Source organism: Thamnophis sirtalis, unplaced genomic scaffold (assembly GCF_051295495.1).
Source record: "Thamnophis sirtalis isolate CommonGarterSnake01/CBP01778 unplaced genomic scaffold, rThaSir2_p1.2 scaffold_13, whole genome shotgun sequence".
NCBI classification, from domain to species: domain Eukaryota; kingdom Metazoa; phylum Chordata; class Lepidosauria; order Squamata; family Natricidae; genus Thamnophis; species Thamnophis sirtalis.
Genome location: NW_028261393.1, coordinates 34,534,068 through 34,555,011, shown reverse-complemented (window position 1 = coordinate 34,555,011; position 20,944 = coordinate 34,534,068). Strand labels below are relative to the sequence as shown.

The 20,944-nt window shown below is 46.6% G+C and overlaps 2 protein-coding genes across 2 annotated transcripts in view; both read left to right on the top strand.

Moving 5' to 3' along the window:
* The window catches only part of LOC106544975 (ligand of Numb protein X 2), a 75,096-nt gene that overhangs the window by 25,898 nt on the left and 28,254 nt on the right, over window positions 1-20,944 (top strand). The window lies entirely within an intron of this gene.
* LOC148043139 (uncharacterized) lies at window positions 510-17,370 on the top strand (the record flags this gene model as incomplete). The annotated part of the gene is given in 3 exon segments (XM_087727093.1): window positions 510-1,092; window positions 1,095-1,669; window positions 17,140-17,370. Coding segments are annotated over 3 exon segments (1,389 nt in total), but the record flags the coding sequence as incomplete, so codon positions are not given.

The following is a 20,944-nucleotide window of genomic DNA, read 5'->3' as shown; positions in this document are numbered from 1 at the left end:
GAGCTTCATTAACCTCCCCAGGACTTCTGGGGTATGGAAGTGGTGAGCCCCCCTGTAGCTTGGCACTCTCTGTGCCCGGGATTCATCTGCTCTTCACAGAAACAAAGGGTCACGTCCACCCCTGAGTTCAATGTTTGATTTACATCTGAGCAAGAAGCAGGCAGAGCAAATATTGGAGAGTTCACAATTGCAGGTACATTAAAACTTTAGCTCCATTTTACAAAACTACTTCTGTTAAATCTAACGGGACAGAAGTCAAAATGGCGCCGGAATTTTGAAGGTGGGGCCGAATCGAAACTTAAGAAACTACTACAGAGTTTAAGATCACTTAAAACAGCATTGATTTATTTACAAGTTACAAGAGTAATAATTGGAATAAGCGGTTTATTTGGACTTAACAATTTGGTGGAAGATAAGCTTAATTGAATACTAGAAATGGCCTCAAAACAATTTAAAATAACAACGACTTCAAAGAGTGCTGGCGACTCTCCAGCCCCAACAAATAAATTACAGTCATTATTACCCCCCCTCCCCCTGTTCCTGCTGCTGAGGTTTTAACTCTGGATGTGCTGCAAAGAGCCTTAAAAGACGCCTTAACAGAACAGGCTGCCGCTTTAGAACTTAAGATAGAGGAAAAGGTTACGCCTGCCTTTAAGGAGGTCTCGGAGGAAATTTCGGGGGTCATAGAGTTAATCCAAATTTGTAACCAGGAAATAAGAGAAGATATACTGGAAGCATTTAAAGGTTTGTCTAGCTATGTAATATCATTGGATGACAGAGTGGAAGAAATTAACCAGTCCAATATCAATTTAGTAAATAAAGTTGAAGAAGTTCAAAACAAAATTGATAACACAGAAGCAGAAATTACAATGATACAATATAGAGCAATGGAATTTGTTTTGAGAATAAGAGGCCTCAAAAAGAATAATCAAGAAAATCTGAGGGAGATTCTTTCAGAAGCCTTTGACCAACTAGTTGGTCAACCAAGAGCGGACTACGACTGGCAAATGGACAAAATATACCGCATTAATTCATGGATTGCCAGACAGAAACAGCTACCAAGAGACATTGTAGTCTATTTTGCTATGAGGAATACAGGAATCTGATACTACAAGAGTCCTACAAAACCAAGTTGCAGATTGCGGGCCAGGAGATGATAGTTTTGAAGGAAATTCCACCAAAAATGTTGAGATCTAGAAAACACTATGCATTCCTAGTGGACGAACTTAAAAACCGCCAGATACAATACAGATGGGAAGTTCCAGCTGGATTAGTGGTCAATTACTTGGGACAAAGACACCGTCTCAACTCAGTTTGGAAGGCCAGAGATTTTTACAGCAACATATTAAAGGCTGGTTACCCCTCATCTCCAGGACCCAGAGAAAGGGAGCAAGCAGGAGAGGTTAGACAGCAAGATGCCCAAGGATCATCAGAGGTGGCCCAAGCTTTGAATCTTCTTGTGGACCCAGAAGGATTTAAAGAGCAAAGACAAACCCGAGCGGCTACCAAACACAAGGAACAAGAATTAAAGGTGCAACAAGTCCAGACAACAGCTCAAGAAACCATACACATTAACTTAGAAGCTGTGGGAGGAGCTAGATCGAAAACCAAATTACAGGATTTCCAGGCGGCTCTTAAAAAGAAGACAATTAAATTTTTAACCTGGAATGTCAATGGCTTAAACTCTCCACAAAAAAGGAAAAAAATATACTACTATTCCAAACAATTTAAAAACGATGTAATTTGCTTGCAAGAAACACATATTAGAACAAATGACCAGAAATATTTGATGAATGCAAGATTGGGACAACATTTTGTAACCTCCGCTTCGGAGAAGAAAAATGGTATAGTTATATACCTAAGAAAGGATATAAGGGCTGGACTAATTGAATCAGACTCTCAAGAAAGATATATTGCAATTGAACTACTATTAGAAGGGAAAAAAGATACTCTTAATGGGAGTATACGCCCCTAATCAACAACAAGAAAAATTCTACAAGATGCTCCATACCAAGTTAATGCAATGGGATTACAGATCGTGTATACTATTGGGTGACTGGAATGGAGTTTTGGATACCAAGAAAGACAAGAAGGGTCCATTGCAAAATATTCAAGCACGTGCAAAATTACCTAAGTCTTTCTTTGATATGGTGGATAATTTGGAGCTAAGAGACATTTGGCGGGAAAGGAATGCTAAAGAACAGGACTTTACATTTTTTTCTGATAGGCATCAATCCTTTTCTAGGATTGATTTTGTACGAATTACAAATGATTTTCTTTCTAAGGTGAAGAAGACAAAGATATGTTCGAGAGCCTTAACAGATCATAATCTGGTTTGGATGGAATTGGAATATGGGAAGGAATCTAGAAGGTGTTGGAGGTTAAATGAAAATTTATGTAGATATGAGAAAAATATTAATGAATGTAAAAAATTGCTGAGAGAATATTTTGCTTTTAATATGAACAAGGGCACATCTGTGGAAATGGTTTGGGATGCAAGTACAGCGTATATGAGAGGAGTTTTAATAAATTTAAATAATCTATATAGACATAGACAAGGGGAAAAAAGAAAGGAATTAGAGGAAGAGATAAAGAAGAAAGCATGAGTTAATACCCAATCCAGGTGATAAAAAGACAAAAGAGGCAATCACTACTAAGAGCACAATTTAATATGTTGATGTCAGGTCAGGTGGCTACTAATTTGTTATATGCCAAACATAATACTTTTGTAATGCAAATAAACCAGGCAGATGGTTAGCATATATGATGAGGAAAAAACAAAAATTTTGTACTATAGAAAAAATAGATTATAAAGGTAAAGTAGTTTATCAACAGGATATGATTAAAAAGGCTTTTTTAGAATTTTATACAAGATTGTACACTGGTGATAAAATACAAGATTTAGACATAGATATATACTTGGAGAAAGAGGAAATACCCATAGTTAAGGATGACCAAAGGGTGAGATTGAACCAACCAATAACTTCGGAGGAAATCCTCCTGGTTATTAAACAGTTAAAAGTTGGGAAGGCACCTGATACAGATGGACTGACAGCAGTTTATTATAAAAATTTACAATTAGAACAGCTTTCATCTCCCTGATTCCAAAAGAAGATCAAGATCTCAGCCAGCCAAAAAATTACAGGCCTATATCATTACTCAATACAGATTATAAAATTTTTGCTAAAATATTAGCAAATAGGTTGATGTTAGTTATACAACAATTGATCCACAATGATCAAACTGGTTTTATACAAGGGAGACAAATGAGAAGTAATGTAAGACAAATTGTTAATATACTGGAATATTTGGGAAAGGATAACCATCCCATTCTGAGTTTGTGGTGGGTTCTGGCATGGGGACTGGCCTGTCTGACCCTTTTCCCCCGGCCATAAGGGTGCTATGATTCTATGGCTAGGATTAGTGCAGAGATATTCTGAATGTAAACACAGACAGAGTTCAATGGTCAGCCACCAGAGTGCGTGTAAAGATGAAGTGAGGGAAGCTAAGGCTCACAATAAAGAAAGGCCTGCCGCAAAGGTAAAATAATAATAATAATAATAACAACAACAACAACAACAACAACAACAACAATAATAATAATAATAATAATAATAATAATAATAATAATAAAATACAAAAGGGGGCATCTTCCCATCTGTTAAAACCAAGAAAGATTAAGGAAATGATTGGTCCCTTGCTGGGAGAAAGTGGCCAGAAGGTGACAAGCAGCAGGGGTAAAGCAGAACTATTTAACTTATGTTTGGCATCTGTCTTTACCCGAAAGGATAAAACAGTCCAACCTATCAAGAACAGCACCCCAAAAATCAGATTAGGAACCCAAGATGAGATAGGAAAGAAATGGTAAGTGAATTTCATCTTCCAGTTCTGTTCGCTTTCCTCCTTGTTTACGTCTATGTAATCTATTTAGGTTCATCAAAGCTCCTCTCATATACGCTTTACTTGCACCCCATACAATTTCCATAGATGTGCCCTTATTCATATTAAAAACAAAGTATTCTGTTAACAATTTTTTACATTCATTAATATATTTCTCATATCTGAATAAATTTTCATTCAATCTCCAGGACCTTCTTGCTTGTGTCACCCCTCCCAAACTGGATTATGATCTGATAAGACTCTGGCACAAATCTTTGTCTTCTTCACCCTAGAAAGCAAGTCATTGGTAATTAGTATGAAATCAATTCTGGAAAGGGATTGATGTCTATCGGAAAAGAAAGTAAAATCATATTCTTCTGCATTTCTTTCTTGCCAGATATCTCTCAGTTCAAAATCATCCATCATATCGAAAAAGGACTTAGGTAGTTTCGCTCGCATTTGAGTATTTGGACGAGAAACCTTCTTATCTTTCTTAGTGTCCATAACACCATTCCAGTCACCCAATAGTATGCAAGACCTATAATCCCACTGTACTAATTTGGCATGAAGTTTTCTATAAAATCCATCTTGTTGTTGATTGGGAGCATATATTCCCAGTATCAATATCCTTTTCCCTTCTAATACCAAGTCTATTGCAATATATCTTCCCTGGGGATCTGCTTCGATTAATTCAGCTTTCATGACCTTTCTTAAGTATATAACTATACCATTTTTCTTCTCCGTAGCAGAAGCTATAAAGTGTTGTCCAAATCTTGTATTAATCAGATATTTTTGATCAATTGATCTAATATGAGTTTCTTGCAAACAAATTATATCATTCTTGAACTGTTTAAGATAATGATATATTTTCTTTCTTTTCTGTGGAGAGTTTAATCCGTTGACGTTCCACGTTAGAAACTTAGTAGTCATCTTTGGCTTCCTGAAGCTTTTTTAGAGCCATCTGAACCTCCTGGAGTTTAAGCTTGGGTCTGGCTCCTCCCACTGCTTCTAAGCTGGTAACTGTAGCATCTTGGCCGATGACAGGTGTTTGTTGTAATTGTTGTTTTTTTAATTGTCGATCCATTCATCTGGTAATCACACGGTTTTGTCTTTGTTCCATGGCTCCTTGTACTTCTGAGAGAGAGATGATCCATCCTTGTTGATAATTGTGTAGTTATGTTTTCTTCTTAATCTTGTTGTATCTTATTGTTTTAATCCTTTTTAACATTTTTCATTTGTGTAAGCCACCCGGAGTCCTCCGGGATTGGGCGGCCTATAAATTCAATAAATGAAATGAAATGAAAATGAAATGATACACTTGAACATTGGACACTGTCTAAGAAAATGAGATTCAATGAAGTAAGGTTCTACCTTTAGGCAACAAAAACGAAATGCACAGGTACAGAATACCTTGCTCCACAGTAGTAACTGTGAAGGGGATCTTGGAGTCCTAGTGGACAACCCTTTAAATATGAGCCAGCAGTGTGCAGCAGCTGCCAGAAAGACCAAAACAGTTTTAGGCTGCATAAACAGGAATAGAATCAAGCTCCCGTGAAGTGTTAATCCCACTTTATAAGGCCTTGGTAAGGCCACACTTGGAATTCTGCATTCAGTTTGGTCACCATGATGTAGAAAGGATGTGGAGACTCTAGGGAGAGTGCAGAGAAGAGCAACAGAGGGGATCAGGGGACTGGAGGCTAAAGCCTATGAAGAACAGTTGCAGGAACTGGGTAGATCTAGTTTACTGAAAGGAAGGACTAGGGGAGACGTGATAGCAGTGTTCCAATATCTCAGGGGTTGCCAAAGAGAAGAGGCAGCCCAACTATCCTCCAAGGCACTTGAGTGCAGAACAAGAAGCAATGGGTGGAAACTAATCAAGGAGAGAAGCAACCTAAAATTAGGGAGAAATTTCCTGACAATTAGAACAATTAATCAGTGGAACAACTTGCCTCCAGATGTTGTGAATGCCCCAACACTGGGAGTCTTTAAGCTGTTGGATAGCCATTTGTCTGAAATGGTATAGGATTTCCTGCTTAGGCAGGGGGGTGGGCTAGAAGACCTCCAAGGTCCCTTCCCACTCTGCTATTGTATTGCATTGTATTGTATTGCATTGTATTTTGCTCTTTGCCTAGTCACCCCCATCCTTGGAAGGCCTTCAGGGGTAATCTCTAACCTGATTGGAGGCTCTTCTGTCTCTCCATTGAGAGCTGTAGCCTTTAGCAGCTAGGGCTGATTTCTGCTTGTTTTCCCAGCTGCAGGGGGCTGCCATCTTGGGCCACGTGGGGCCTCTCCTCCCCCTTCTTCCCAAATGGCTCTGCGGGGCAAATACCATAGCCCCGCCCTCAAGAATTAGCAACAAAAAAACAGCTTGTGCTAATGAGGAGCTACTGCTGGCCGTTAACTGTGGCCTCCTTCTGAGAGCCTTCTCGCCCCCCCCCCTCTTTCTCCTACTTAAAGGAGAGTGTTTTAAGGGGGAAGCCTCTGGAATTCTCCTGTTACTTGGCAGTCAAAAAGGGACAGAAACGGGCTTGCATACATCGTGAGGCAAGGTTGCTGTAACACCGGAGGACAAGCCGAAGGGGATCCTCCCCTGGGGGAGGAGTTCTCAGGTTGGGGTGGGGCTCTTCCTGCTGCAAGCCTTGTGGTAGCTGCCTCTGTGATTCATTTAGGAGGTAGGCTTGGAGGGGGGGATTGATCCACCGCCTGCCTCTTTAACCTCCTTGATAAGCCTCCTTTTGGCCCTTTGCTGCCTCCCCCGCCCTTGGCTAATGCCTCTGCGATGGTTTCTCACCTTTTTAAGGGCTCCTCAGAGCCTCCGGTGGTGGTTGTTGCTGGAGGGCTGAGAGCGGGGCTCCTGCCGGCCTCCTCTGAGCTGTTGGGGGCTGCCATCTTGGACCACGTGGTTTCAAGATGGCCCCCGGCTCCAAATTCAAAAGGCTCCTTTTTGCTGGAGCACATGGAAATGGCTTGTGCCTTTGCAGGCTGTCATGCGGCTGCCGTTGCTGCTGGAGGCTCTCTCGCCTCCCCCTGCCTCCCGCAGCTATTTCTGAGCCTTTCCGGCTCTCACCTTGTTCACTGGTGATAGCTGCCAGCGCAGGCTTTCGAGGGCGTTTTAATAACCCACTGTTCATGGCTCAACCCCTGAGGGGAGCGGAGGAACGCTCCTGCTCCTGAGAAGCCTCTGCGGCAAGCGCTTGCCTCTAGGAAGCATGTGCCCTGTCCTCCTGCTTGCTCACTGAATGACTCCATCTCACTCAGTGGCCAGGGCAGCGTGCCACCCCAGGGGGCTTGTGGCAGTCCAGTCTTTGCAGGAGGAGGCTGTGTGCGATGTAGGGAGGCAGCATTCGCCGGGTCCAAGTTTATTTTCCTTAATCCTTTGTAAATTACTGGAGGTCCAGAGTGGTGCAACCTTTCCAGTGAGTGGATGAGTCAAATATGGGGAATATCTGCTGGCCGGGGGTGTTGCCCAAAGAACTTATCTGACTCATCCAATCATGAGAGGACAAGGTCAACCTATTCTGGATACTCCTCCCCCCTCACTATGGAGAATGAGGATAATCTAGTAAAACAAATTAGGGATCAAAGTCAAATGCATATAAAAAGGTTATACAATATATTAATAGAAATAGATTCTGAAACTGAATTAGTTAAAGACTGTATGATAAAATTTTGAAGAACCAATAACAATGGATAGATGGGAAAAGATATGGGTAAGAAACATAAAATTTATGCAAGCCCAAAACCTGAGAGAGAACTTTTATAGATGGCATTTAGATCCTAAAAAACTGGCTTGTATGTATCCGAATTTACAACCTAAATGCTGGAGATGTGATTTATTTGTTTGTTTGTTTGTTTGTTTGTTTGTTTATTTAATATATTTATATTCCGCCCAATTCCGAAGGACTCCGGGCGGCTTACAAAAAATATAAGGAAAAAAACACATAACAATAAAAAGAAAACAATTTAAAAACAACAAACACCTTCATACATTCATTCTAGTCGGGACTGGACCTCACCCGTGAGGTCAACAACCCCAGGCCTGCCGGAACAGCCAAGTTTTTACAGCTTTCCTGAAGGCCATGAGATTGGGTATGGTCCAGATTTCTGGAGGGAGCTGGTTCCAGAGAGTCGGAGCAGCCACAGAGAGGGCTCTCCTCCGAGGGCCCGCCAGCTGACACTGTTTGGCTGAGGGCATCTGAAGGAGGCCCAATCGGTGGGATCTTACCGGCCACTGGGAGGTATGTGGCAGTAGGCGATCTCGAAGGTATCCTGGCCCTAAGCCATGTAGGGCTTTAAAGGTAATAACCAACACCTTGAATTGAGTCCGGAGACCAATTGGTAGCCAGTGCAGCTCATGGAGGACAGGTGTAACGTGGGTGTACCTCGGCACCAATATCGCCTGCGCGGCCGCATTCTGAACTAACTGCAGTCTCCGAACGCTTTTCAAGGATAGCCCCATGTAGAGCGCGTTACAATAATCCAGCCTCGAGGTGACAAGGGCATGAGTGACCGTCCAAATAGGGCCGCAATTGGTGCACCAGACGAATGACAGATGATGTTCCAATTTCAGCTGCAAATCCAGGTTGACTCCCAAATTGCGAGCCTGTATGAGGGGCGTAAATTTTCACCCCCCAGGGTTAAGGATGGACTGTCCAAGCAGTCCTTCGGGGGCAACATCCAAAGCCACTCAGTCTTATCAGGATTGAGCACAAGTTTGTTCGCCCCCATCCAGGTCCTAACAGCCTCCAGGCATCGGCACATCACGTCCACCGCTTCACTGAGCTGGCAAGGGGCAGAAAGATACAATTGAATATCATCGGCATATTGATGGTACTTTACCCCATGCTGTCGCATGATCTCACCCAGCGGCTTCATGTAGATGTTAAATAGGAGGGGGGACAAGACCGAACCCTGTGGCACACCACATTCGAAGGGCCTAGGGGTCCTTTGCCCCCCGACCAACACCGACTGCAACCTGTCAGAGAGGTAAGAGGAGAACCACCGTAAAACGGTGCCTCCCACTCCCACCTCCTCCAGCTGTCGCAGAAGGATCTAGGCGTCGCAGAAAGATACCATGATCGATGGTATCGAAGGCCGCTGAGAGGTCAAGGAGCACCAGGATAGAGGAATGTCCCACATCCCTGGCCCGCCAGAGATCATCGGTCAGGGCGACCAAAGCGGTTTCTGTGCTGTACCCAGGTCTGAAACCAGACTGAAAGGAGTCTAGATAATCCATTTCATTCAAGGTCCATCGGAGTTGAAGCGCCACCACCTTCTCAACAACCTTCCCTAGAAAAGGAAGGTTGGAGACGGAACGATAGTTTTTCAAAATAGCTGGGTCCAGGGAAGGCTTCTTGAGGAGGGGTCTTACCACTGCTTCCTTTAATGGTTGCGGGAAAAACCCCTTCTGCAAAGATTCGCTGGTAATCATCTGGAGCCAGCCTCGTGTCACCTCTCTGCTGGTTGAAACCAGCCAGGAGGGGCACAGGTCCAGTAAACAGGTGGAGGCACTCATCGCTCCCATGATCTTGTCCACTTCTTCAGGGGTGTGACAAATTCAAACTCATCCCAAAAAATCTGATTAAGACTAGCCCTCGGCATCTCGGCTGGTACTGACCAAGCGGAGTCCAGGGCTGTCCGAAGCTGAGTGATTTTATCTGACAGAAACTGAACGAACTCCTCAGCTCTTCCCTGTAAGGGTTCCCCCGCCTCCTCACCTTTCAGGAGGGAACGGGTCACCCTAAACAGGGTGCCTGGGCGAGATTCCGTGGACGCAATAAGAGCGGAAAAATGCGTACATTTTGCCGCCCATATCGCCACTAGATAAAGATTCTTAATAGTGATCGATCAGACTCAGAGTTACTAGCCCTCCAAGGTTGCTCTAGGTGTCTCTTTTGGTGCTTCATCTCCCGGAGTTCCTCGGTAAACCAAGGTGCCCTCCTGGATCCACTGCCATGGAGAGGCCTCAAAGGCACAATCCGATTCAATGCTCCAGCCGCCGCAATATTCCAGGCAGCGACCAAAGACTCAGCCGGATTGCGGACAAGGGAGTCAGGTATCTCTCCAAGCTCCCTCTGAAATCCCTCTGGGTCCATCAGGTGCCTGGGGCGGAGCCACTTAATCAGCTTCACCTCCCTGCAATGGGGGAGTAGTGTCCTGAAGTCAAGTCTCAGCAAGGAGTGATCTGACCATGACAAGGGCAAGGTCTCTATTCCCCTTAAATCAAGATCACGTCTCCACTGTCCCGAGAGAAATACAAGGTCAAGCGTGTGTCCCGCTCTATGAGTCAGACCCTGAACTACTTGGGTCAAGTCCATGGTTGTCATGGAAGCCATGAACTCGTGAGCCCCGTCAGAGTGTTCGCCCAAAGATGGCAGGTTAAAGTCCCCCAGTACCATTAGTCTGGGGAACTCCACCGCCAACCCGGCTACTGTCTCTAGCAGCGCAGGCAAGGCTGTTGTGATGTAGCTGGGAGGTAGGTACGTCAGAAACAAGCCCAATTGAACCACTAAGTCCAACTTCAAGAGAAGAGACTCACACCCCATGATCTCTGGAGCAGGGATCCTGCGAGGAACTAATGACTTTTGGATAATAACTGCCACTCCCCCATCCCTTTCTCTGGTGTCGTGGTTGGTGGGGCACCTGGAACCCTTCTGGGCATATTTCTGAGAGGGGGACTCCTCCCTCATGTATTCAGTAATACATGCCAGGTCTGCCCCCTCGTCTAATATTCAGTCCCGGATAAGGGGAGCTTTATAAACCAAAGACCTGGCATTTCGCAACAGCAACCTGAGACCAGGGCCCTGATTTCCTCTGTCACCAGGTCCTTGAGTTGAACATGAAGGGCCGGAACAAGGGATCGCTGTGATGGAGTGAGCCCTTCTTCCCCAGTAATGGCTAGCCCTGCAGATCCCATCATATCTGCCCCTCCCAGTTTGTAACTGAGATGCTCTGACCCGCCCCCATCTCCGTAGACCCTCCCCACTCTCCCATGGCCCTCATTCTTCCCGGCAGGCAGCACATACCATTCGTTCTAGGACTGGAGGTGGGTCTGGGCCCCCATCCACTTCTGCTTCTGCACTCAGTGGAGGGGGCTCCAGGTCGCACTCTCAGTCCTATCATGTATACTACACAAGCACTCTCCTCATACACACCCCACAATAATCACTAAAAAGTACAACAATATAATAAAATAATAAATTAGTTAATTTAAAAGTGGGTACATTCTTCTTCATTCAGACATTTACACACACACTCCACAAACAGGTTAAATGCAGATCTTGATTCCCCACAAGCGGTGTGCGCAAGTTTGAATAGCTGGAACTCATAGTGGTTTGGGAGGGAGAGTTCCTTGTTCTCTCTTTCCCTCCTGCGAGGCCCGGAAAAGTGCAAAAAAGGGTCCAAAGTCTGGGGTAGCTGAAGTGATTGAGGGAGGGGGGAGAGAGGGGGTAGGTGCCAGTTGGAAGGGGCGCTGGATCCCCATCCACGTCTTCTCCGTCTTCTGTCGTCTCCTTCTGTAAGGGGCGTGTGACACGAGGCAAAACGCCGAAGCTGCCGACATGCCAAAAGATCATCATCGTTGCAGCGGTGGTGTAGTCCGAAAGGTAAAACAGAAGAGAAGACAGAAGTGAGGCTCTGGCCGGAGCCAGGGATGGCGGCAGCTGGGGGGGCGATCGCTCGATCCCCAGGCGTACCGCCTTCCCGAAGTGACGGTGCCGAAGGCAAGATGGTCCAAGAAACAGCGGCCTCCAAGGAGGCGCTCCTGGGGCAACAGTGGACGCCGGCAACCGCAGTAGAAGAGGCCCGACGCAGAGTCCCAAAAGCCGCGGTTGAGACAGTCAAAGCGTCGAGCTGTGAGGAGCCCTGCAGTGGTGGTAGGAGGGCAGAAGAGAGGCCGCGACGGGAAAGGCGGAGGGGGATGCCTGGAACAGCAACGGCGGTGGCAGGCAGAGCCAGCCACCCAGTCCTGAAGCACGTCGCCGCAACTCACCATCCCCCCCCCACGAGGCAGCAAAGCACAGCCCGTTACATTGGTACAGCTTGGTATAAGCCCAACGATTCCCTGCAGCAGTGGGGCCGAGATCAATGTTGTCGGCGCTGGAATCACCAAGGGCGGCAACACCATCCGAGAGCCGCCCGAAAGCAGCGTCCTCCCAGGTAGTTGCCTCTCTGGATCCTCTAGATGTTGGCCTCGCGCAGGAACCCCTTTTCTGCAATTTCCAGGCGTTAGTTCCATGAAGCTTTTGTTATTTAGTCTTTCTCAAGCCTGAACGACGGAGCTTAAGCAGCCATCTTCCCTCCTTGCGCATGCGTTAGCTTAATGGTGTCGGTTTTTCCATATTATATCTTGGTGTTCACCGAGAGACGGCAGATTAAAGTCCCCCAGTACCATTAGTCTGGGGAACTCCACCGCCAACCTGGCTACTGCCTCTAGCAGCACAGGCAGAGCTGTCGTGACGCAGCTGGGAGGCAGGTACGTCAACAGCAAGCCCAATTGAACCCTTAGGTCCAACTTCAAGAGGAGAGACTCATACCCCACAATCTCTGGGGCAGGGATCCTGCGAGGAACTAACGACCTTCGGATGATAACTGCTACTCCCCCACCCCTTTGTCTGGTGTCTTGGTTGGTGGAGCACCTGAAACCCATCTGGACACATTTCTGAGAGGGGGACCCCCCCCTCTTGGCTCAGCCAGGTTTCGGTTATACATGCCAGGTCTGCCTCCTCGTCTAATATTAGATCCCGGACGAGGGGGGCTTTGTTCACAACCGACCTGGCATTTAGCAACAACAACCTGAGACCAGGGCCCTGTACTCCTCTGCCACCAGATCCTTGAGTTGAGCCTGAGGGGCTGGAACAAGCAACCACTGTAATGTAACGAGTCCTTCTTCCCCGGTAATGGCTAGCCCTACAGCTCCCGCCATATCTGCCCCTCCCAGTCATGGCCGAAATGCTTCGACGTCCCCCTATCCCCGTAGACCCCTCCCCCTCTCCCATGGCCCCCATTCTTCCCAGCAGGTCATGTATTCCATTCACACCAGGACGGGAGGTGAGTCTGGGTCCCCATCCACTTTTGCTTCTGCACTCAGTGGAGGGGACTCCAGATCGCATCCCTGGTCCTACCATACTCACCGATTCAAACATTCTCTTCAGACACACCCCACACTAATTACTAAAAATACAATAGAATAAATTAAAAGTGGGCACATTTTCTCTCACAATCATACACTCATACACCCAGCAAACTGGCTAAAATGCCGTTCCTAAATAGATAGGCAATTAAAATAATTTAAGAATGGTAAAAATTAAAGGGGGGGGGAGCACTCAGACAGAGGCGCTGGTAAGCGGTGGCCAGGTCCAGGGGCAGTGTGGTTGTGTTGATGCGATGTATTACCATATATGGTGGACTTGTAAAAAGGTTAAAGCATTTTGGATAAAAATAGGATGGATTATGCAAAAATTCTTAAAAAGTTGATAAAGTTTACTCCTCAGTTATTCCTGTTAGGTATAATTACAGACTGTACATTTATAGAGACTAATTTGATTTTGAATCTTACAACGGCAGAAAGACTGTTGGTGGTGCTGGAAGAAGGAAGAATTGCCTACTATTCAAGAATGGACATTAAAAGTAACAAACTTAGCAGAGATGGCTAAAATATCAGCATATCTTAAGGACCATTCAGTTGAGAAATACAAGCTGGAATGGAGAAGATGGATTGATTATATTCAGAATAAATATGGGACTAAGAAACTCCAGATAGTTTATGAGTGAATAAGCAAGGAATGATACAACTTGTTTAAAGTTAGCTTTACAAAAGGGGAGTTAAAGTACAAGTGAGGGATGATGCTCAAGTCTGTTAGTTTATTTTAGAATATGGTTGTTAATGTTTATACCCTATATTTGCTCTGGGAGGTTGGGGGGGAGCTGGGTTCGGGGGGGGAGGTATATATTTGTAAAACTTTTTAAAAACTTTTAATAAAAAAAAGAGATGAGCAATATGATTGTTAATCACCTGATTTTACAAATTTTACCATAGTTGTTAACTGAATCACTGCAGTTAAATCCAGTTGCCTTTTGAAAAAGTACCTTTGAGACAATCATCATCTGCCTGACTGAGAATCTCCATAGACATTTAATGTAATTCGAGGATTACCTCTTTTAGATTGTGTGGGCCTTCCAACCCTTTCACCTCTCTTGTGAGACATAGGCAATTGTAGTAATATATTTGTGAGACTTGAATTTATAGAAGTGTTTGCACTTCACTCAGGCAACATAAAGCATCAGACTTTTCAAGATCGGATATCATTAGTCACCAGGTAGTAATTGTATGTGTTTATGTCTATATTGCAAAAAATGTTCTTTTTATTGTTAACTAATACTTCCTGTTTACCTGTCATTTCTGGTTTCTGATCTTTGCCATAATTTCAGTTCCTTCTCACTGTGTAGTCCAGTGCTGCAGTATTTTTCTCATGGCATCTTTTACAGAGATATTCTAGTTTTATTACATGTAGCTCTATTAAATGCAACTATTAAATGGAGTCAAAATATATTATTGTGTCTCGGCTGCATCACCTTTCAATTTATTAGAATTGTTTGGGGAAAGGAGGCAATTTTATCTTTCTATATTTAATATTTGCAATTTGAGCAGGATGCTAACCTATTAAATTCATTTGTATTTCCATTATGCTGAATTACAGATTTCCAAATGGTGCTTTATGGAACTCTGGTCAGTAATAAAGGTTAAGCTGATTGATGCTTTCTCCCAGTCATGGCACTAAAAAGGCCAGTGTGCTCAATTTGACATCAGCAATGAGACCAATCCATATATCCACCAATCAAAATAAGAAATAGATCTTCCCTTAGGCCAAAGGGAAGACTTGGCTAAATTCCCTCTGGGGGAAAGAAGCCCGTGCTCCAGCTCTCCAGGGCAGCGCATAGCCTAGGTCATTGAGGTGACACCTAGGACACTAAGTGACGACCCTTACCGGGCCAGCTAGCCAGGCGCTTCGCAAAATCCATGGCAGGGAAGGCAACCAGAGGAGGCTCTACAGGTGCTGAAGTGCTCCGCCACTTCCTTCAGGAGTCGAGCGATGAACCATGGCATTTTTAAATGCTGCAGAGCGCCCGCGCTGGCTTGCTATCACCGGAGAAGACAGCAAGCCACTGAGAGCAGGCAGAGGAGAGAGAGAGAGACCTCAAGTGGCAGCAGAAGTTGTGCAGCAGCTGGCAGAGCACAAGCCGCTTCTACAGGCACCGGGAGAGGCACTTTTAAATTTGGAGCCCAGCGCCATCTTGGAACCACATGGTCCAAGATGGCGGCTGCCTGTAACACAGAGGACACCGGCAGGAGCCAAGTCCTCAGCCCTGCAGCCAGCAGCCCCACCGGAGGCACTGAAGAGCCCTTAATCAGGCCAGAGACCACAACTGAATGAAGGTTCAGCTAAGGGCGGGGGAGGCAAGGCAAAGACCAAAAGAAAGCACATTTCCTCCAGGTGGCCAAAGAGACAACCTTTCGAGGGGGCGGAGGAGGAGGTGACGGGCTCTCCTTCCGCAAGAACTAGCCCTAGACTTAGTTCACCTCCTATTGGAGGGCACTTGGCGTATTTCGACAATCGCTGGGACCTATCCTCTGACCCGTGGGTCCGGAACACCATTCGGTATGGCCTCTCACTTGAGTTCCTCTCCAGCCCTACCAGCTTCTTCCGGATCTGCCCTGTCCCAAACAACCCGACTCGCAGGTTGCTAATGCAGGAGGCCATCCAACACCTTTTGGACATCAGGGCTCTCCAACCAGTGCCTCTAGAGCAAATAGGCCAGTGATATTATTCCATTCTGTTTGTGATCCCCAAAGCTTTGGGCTGCTGGAGAAGCGATTCTTGACTTGAAATGCCGGAAATGATTCATACGCTATCGGAGGTTTAGGATGCATTCACTGCATTCCATCTTGGAAGGGTTAGGCAGGGAGATTTCCTCACCTCCATAGACCTCACGGAGGCCTACCTGCATATACTTATAGCCCCAGAACATCGTCAACATCTCAGGTTCTGCTACCTAGGGCACCACTTCCAGTATCAGGCCTTGCCTTTGGGGTTGTTTTCTGCCCTTTGAGTTTTCACGAAGGTAATGGCAGCATTGACAGCACATCTGAGGCAGAAGCCTGTTTGAATTCAAGGTTATTTAGATGACCTGCTGTTGCAGTCAACCTCCTTTAAGGGTGCCCTATGGGATCTAGTCATTACTATATCAGTCCTGAGAGATCACGGTTTTTCGGTAAACCTGGCCAAAAGCCACCTTCACCCTTCCACTAGTCTGATCCACCTAGGAGCCTTGATAGATACAGAGGCAGGCATGGTTTCTCTGTCATCAGAAAGACAGCTCTGTCCAAGTTGCTAGGTACCATGGTGTCCACCATTGGCATTGTCCCTTGGGCTTTGTTCCACACTAGAGACCTTCAATGGTTCCTTTTGCCTTTCCAGCGAAGGCGCGCGAGTTGCTCTCAGGCCAAAGTCATCCTACCAGCAAAAGTAGCCCGATCACTGGTGTGGTGGACGTTCCTGGCGATATCAAAAGGGGAAGCCTTCAGAGCACCAGACCAGGTGACAGTAACAATGGACACCAGCTTGTTCGGATGGGGTGCCCATCTGTGGGCTCAGATGGTGCAAGGACAATGGAGCCAGGCGGAGGTAACTCAACATAAACTGGTTGGAACTCAAGGCAGTCCACCGGGCCCTACTGCATTTTCGCCACTCGGTCAAGGGCAATCACATTCTGGTCTTCACGGACAACATCATTACCAAGGCGCACATAAGCAGACGGGGGGACCAGATCGAAGTCATTCATGCTGGAGGCTGAAAGACTGGGACATTGGGCCGAGAAGAATCTGCATATAGCAGGGGTGGACAACATCAGAGCCGACTGGCTCAGTAGGACTGAGGTGAACAACTCGGAGTGGAAGCTGCAGCCAGCAATCTTTGAGGAAGTGGTGAACCGCTTCGTCCGCCTGGTGATTGACCTATTCACCACCCATCTCAACGCTTAGCTCCCGAGCTTTTACTCCAGGTACCAGACACATGGGGCGGAAGGGGTGGACGCTCTCCGCTGTCCCTGGCCGCGGGAGCTCCTCTATGTCTATCCACCCTTGTCCCTAATCCCCAGGGTTATACAAAAAATCTTACGGGAAGGGGCAGAGGTGGTGTTGATTGCCCCACACTGGCCCCGGAGGCCTTGATTTGCCGATCTCCAATCTCTCTCGATGGATAGGCCCTGGAGGATTCCCCAGGAGAGGAGCTCCCTCAGCCAGGAGTCGTTGGAGCACCCGGAGCCTCAGTGGCTCCAGTTGACTGCCTGGCGCTGGAGCAGAGCATCCTGAGGGAAGACCACTTCTACCCCCAGGGTTATACAGACTATCCAGGCGGCTCGCATACCCTCCATGGAGCGCATCTACAGCGCTATATGGTGCACCTTCTCATGGTGTGCCTCAAGGGACCATGATCTGGTTCGGGCCACTGTTGCTCAGCATAAAGGAGCCGAGGTGGCGCAGTGGTTAAATGCAGCACTGCAGGCTACTTCAGCTGACTGCAGTTCTGCAGTTCGGCTGTTCAAATCTCACCGGCTCAGGGTTGACGCAGCCTTCCATCCTTCCGAGGTGGGTAAAATGAGTACCCGGATTGTTGTTGGGGGCAATATGCTGACTCTGTACACCGCTTAGAGAGGGCTGAAAGCCCCATGAAGCAGTATATAAGTCTAACTGCTATTGCTATTGCTATGTTCTGGACTTCCTTTAGGCGGCCCTGGACAGAGGATTAGCTCCCAACACGATTAGGAGACAGGTCTTGGCTATCTCATCGGTACTCCTGTGCGGTAGGTCTCAGACACTGACTCACCACCCCATGGTCAGGCGGTTCCTCAAGGGGGCCTCCTATCTGAAGCCACCCACGGTGCACAGGTATCTTTCCTGGGACTTACACAAGATGTTGGATGCTCTGACCGCCCCCCCCCCATTCGAACCATTACGAATGATTTCTCTTAAGTTCTTGACACTTAAGGTGGCCTTTTTGGTGGCTATCACCTCCGCCAGGAGGATATCCAAACTACAGGCACTGTCTAGCAGGGAAGATCTCTGCGTATTTCACCAGGACAGGGTGGTGCTACGGTTGGACCCTTCTTTCATACCCAAGGTGTGTTTCTTCCATCGCTCGCAGGAGCTGATTTTGCCCAATTTCTGCCTGGACCCTTCCCATCCTTTAGAAAGCAAGTGGCACACCTTGGACGTGAGAAGAGCTCTGCGGATCTACCACAGAAGAACACGGCTGAACAGGAGAACAGAAGCCCTGTTTGTCTCCTTCCAGCCGGGGTCCCTGGGGAACAAGATGACAACCACCACCATAGGCAGGTGGTTACAAACCTGTATTGCCACCGCCTACCAGGCACAGGGTCTGCAGACACCGAGGTCTATCACAGCTCATTCCACACAAAGTGCGGCCACTTCAACAGCCTGGGCCACCCAGGCCTCACTGGCTGAGATCTGCAAGACAGCGTTGTGGTCTTCCCCCTCACTATTTGTGAGTAACTACAAGTTGGACTCCTTTGCTTCTGCGGAAGCCTCCTTTGGCCGTAAGGTGTTACAGACTGTTCACAGGGTGGGGGAAACGCATCGCCAGGCATAGGTCTGTACATATACTCTATAGGCATAACCCTCCCTAGGGACGTGTAAGCTTTGGTATGTCCCATCCTGGATACTCCTCCCCTCACTATGGAGAAAGGGTGTTTGTCAGCCTTTGTTTCGCTATTTGCTTTCGGTTGCCATTGAAATCTATTTGCTTTCAGTTGCCATTGAAATGGGGAGAGGGGGCTGGTATTTGGGAAGGGAAGTTTTAAGTACAGGAGAGATTGTAAAAAGGGAGTTTTGTTCTCACCATCTACTGCACATGCTGGAGATAGTGATTGAAGTCGCCAAGGCCAACTGTCCTGCATACCAACCTGATAATGCTTTTTGAAGATGGAACTCACATGACACGTTTATAAAATTTATAAAGTAGAGTTACAGCAAACCCCTACTGCCCACCATGAAAGCTAGAATGCCGACTAGTGGGTGGTAGGGACCAGGTTGACTACCACTGGCTTAAACAAGATATATACCAGAACTGTGTAAACGGGGCGGGGGGGCATAACTTGCAATAATGGTACGAATTGGCAGTGGATGTGGAAATCGATCTAGCCAGAGACAAGTACCATGAAGACAGTGAGAAAGAGAAAGCTGCCCCTCTCACCCACCCCCCAAGGAGCTCCGAAAGGTGGGAAAAGTTGGTCTGCAAGCAAGCCCCGATCTATTACCTGCTTCCATTGCGGAAAGGAGGGACAATGGACAGCAAATTGCCGCTCCAAGATTGTCCCAAAGCCCCTCCCTGGGGGGGGGGGGAGAGGAAACCAGATAAACAACCTGGGAAGAGAAGTGACACCGCCATGAAGGGGGTGGAACCTGCTGCACAATTCCCTCCCAGTCCAAGAGAAGAAAAACCATCCTTCTCATCGGGAGAAAGGGAAACCGAATCTGATGATGACCATCTGGTCATGACCATACTGGGATGGTCATGGGGCCTGATCGGGCCCCATGACCATCCCAGTAGAACTTAAAGTGCCCTCTACTGGAGCCCAAGCAAAAATGCTGGCCCTTTTAGATTCGGGATACACACGTTGCATCGTTAGCTCGGAAGTGGTGGAAAAGCTGGGCTTGAAACTGAGAATTTTGAAAAGCCCCATTGCTTTTTGCCAGCTAGATGGGTCTATAGCTGGGGGGGGGGGCTCCTCCCATTTTGTGACTGAACCACTAGACATGTGGATGGAAGATCACCAGGAAACATTAAGTTTCATTGTGGCGCCGGGAATGGACTGGCCTCTCATACCGGGCTTACCCTGGTTACGTAAATGGAACCTACACATCAACTGGAAGAAAAGGTGGTTGCGCATCCGATCTGCTAAATCCCTAGCGGGAGAAGTGAGGGTTTCCAATATTACCAATGCTGAACATAACCTAGCGGCTGAGGTGCAGGAAAAAATTGAGGGGGAGGAGAAAATCCTAAAAGAATATTGGGACCTAAGGGTTGTTTTCAGTTAAAAATCCTCTGATAAATTACCCCCTCACCGTGCAACGGATTGCAGCATTGATATCCTCCCAGGAGTAAAATTTCCAAAACCCCAGATTTACTCAATGACCCCACGCGAAATAGAAGAATTACAGAAGTTTATTGACAAAAATTTTAAAAAGGGGTTTATTGAACCTGCTAGGCCACATGTGGCCACTCCAGTGTTGTTCAGAGAAAAGAAAGATGGCTCCTTTCGTCTCTGTGTTAATTACAAAAATCTTAATGCTGTATGCGTGCAAAATGTTTACCCCCTCCCTCTGATGAAGGATATGTTGGCCCAATTGGGTAAAGGAAAGATCTTCACACCCACTTGGGTGTTTTCAATTCAGAGTAGCCCCATTTGGCCTACAGGGGGCGCCAGCTGTTTTCATACAATTAATAAATGAAGTTTTACATGAAAACCTGTACAAGGGCATGATGGTCCACCTTGATGACATCCTTATTTACACAGAAACACGTGAAGAACACGTGACATTAGTATGATCAGTACTCAAGAAACTCCGGGCCGCAGAACGTTATGCCAAATTGTCTAAATGTGAATTTCATCAAGAAAAAAATGATCACTTGGGCTACTGCATCTCCCACAACGGCATCAAGATGGACCCACCAAAAGTCCAGGCTGTCACTGAGTCGGCACTCCCTCGCACCTGCAAACAATTACAAAGTTTTTTGGGATTTGTGAATTTTTATCATCAACTTATCCCATCATTCGCCAGCATTGCCCTGCCCATTACAAATCTCCTAAAGTCAAAAGGGGAGGCCAAGCCCAGATTGGGTAAGCCTTTGAATTGGACTATGGAGTGTCAAGTCGCTTTCGAGAAATTAAAGCGACTCTTTGCAGCTGAACCCGTTTTGAAACACCCAGATATGGATACACCATTTATCGTTCAAGCTGATGCCAGTGATGTGGCGGTGGGGGCAGT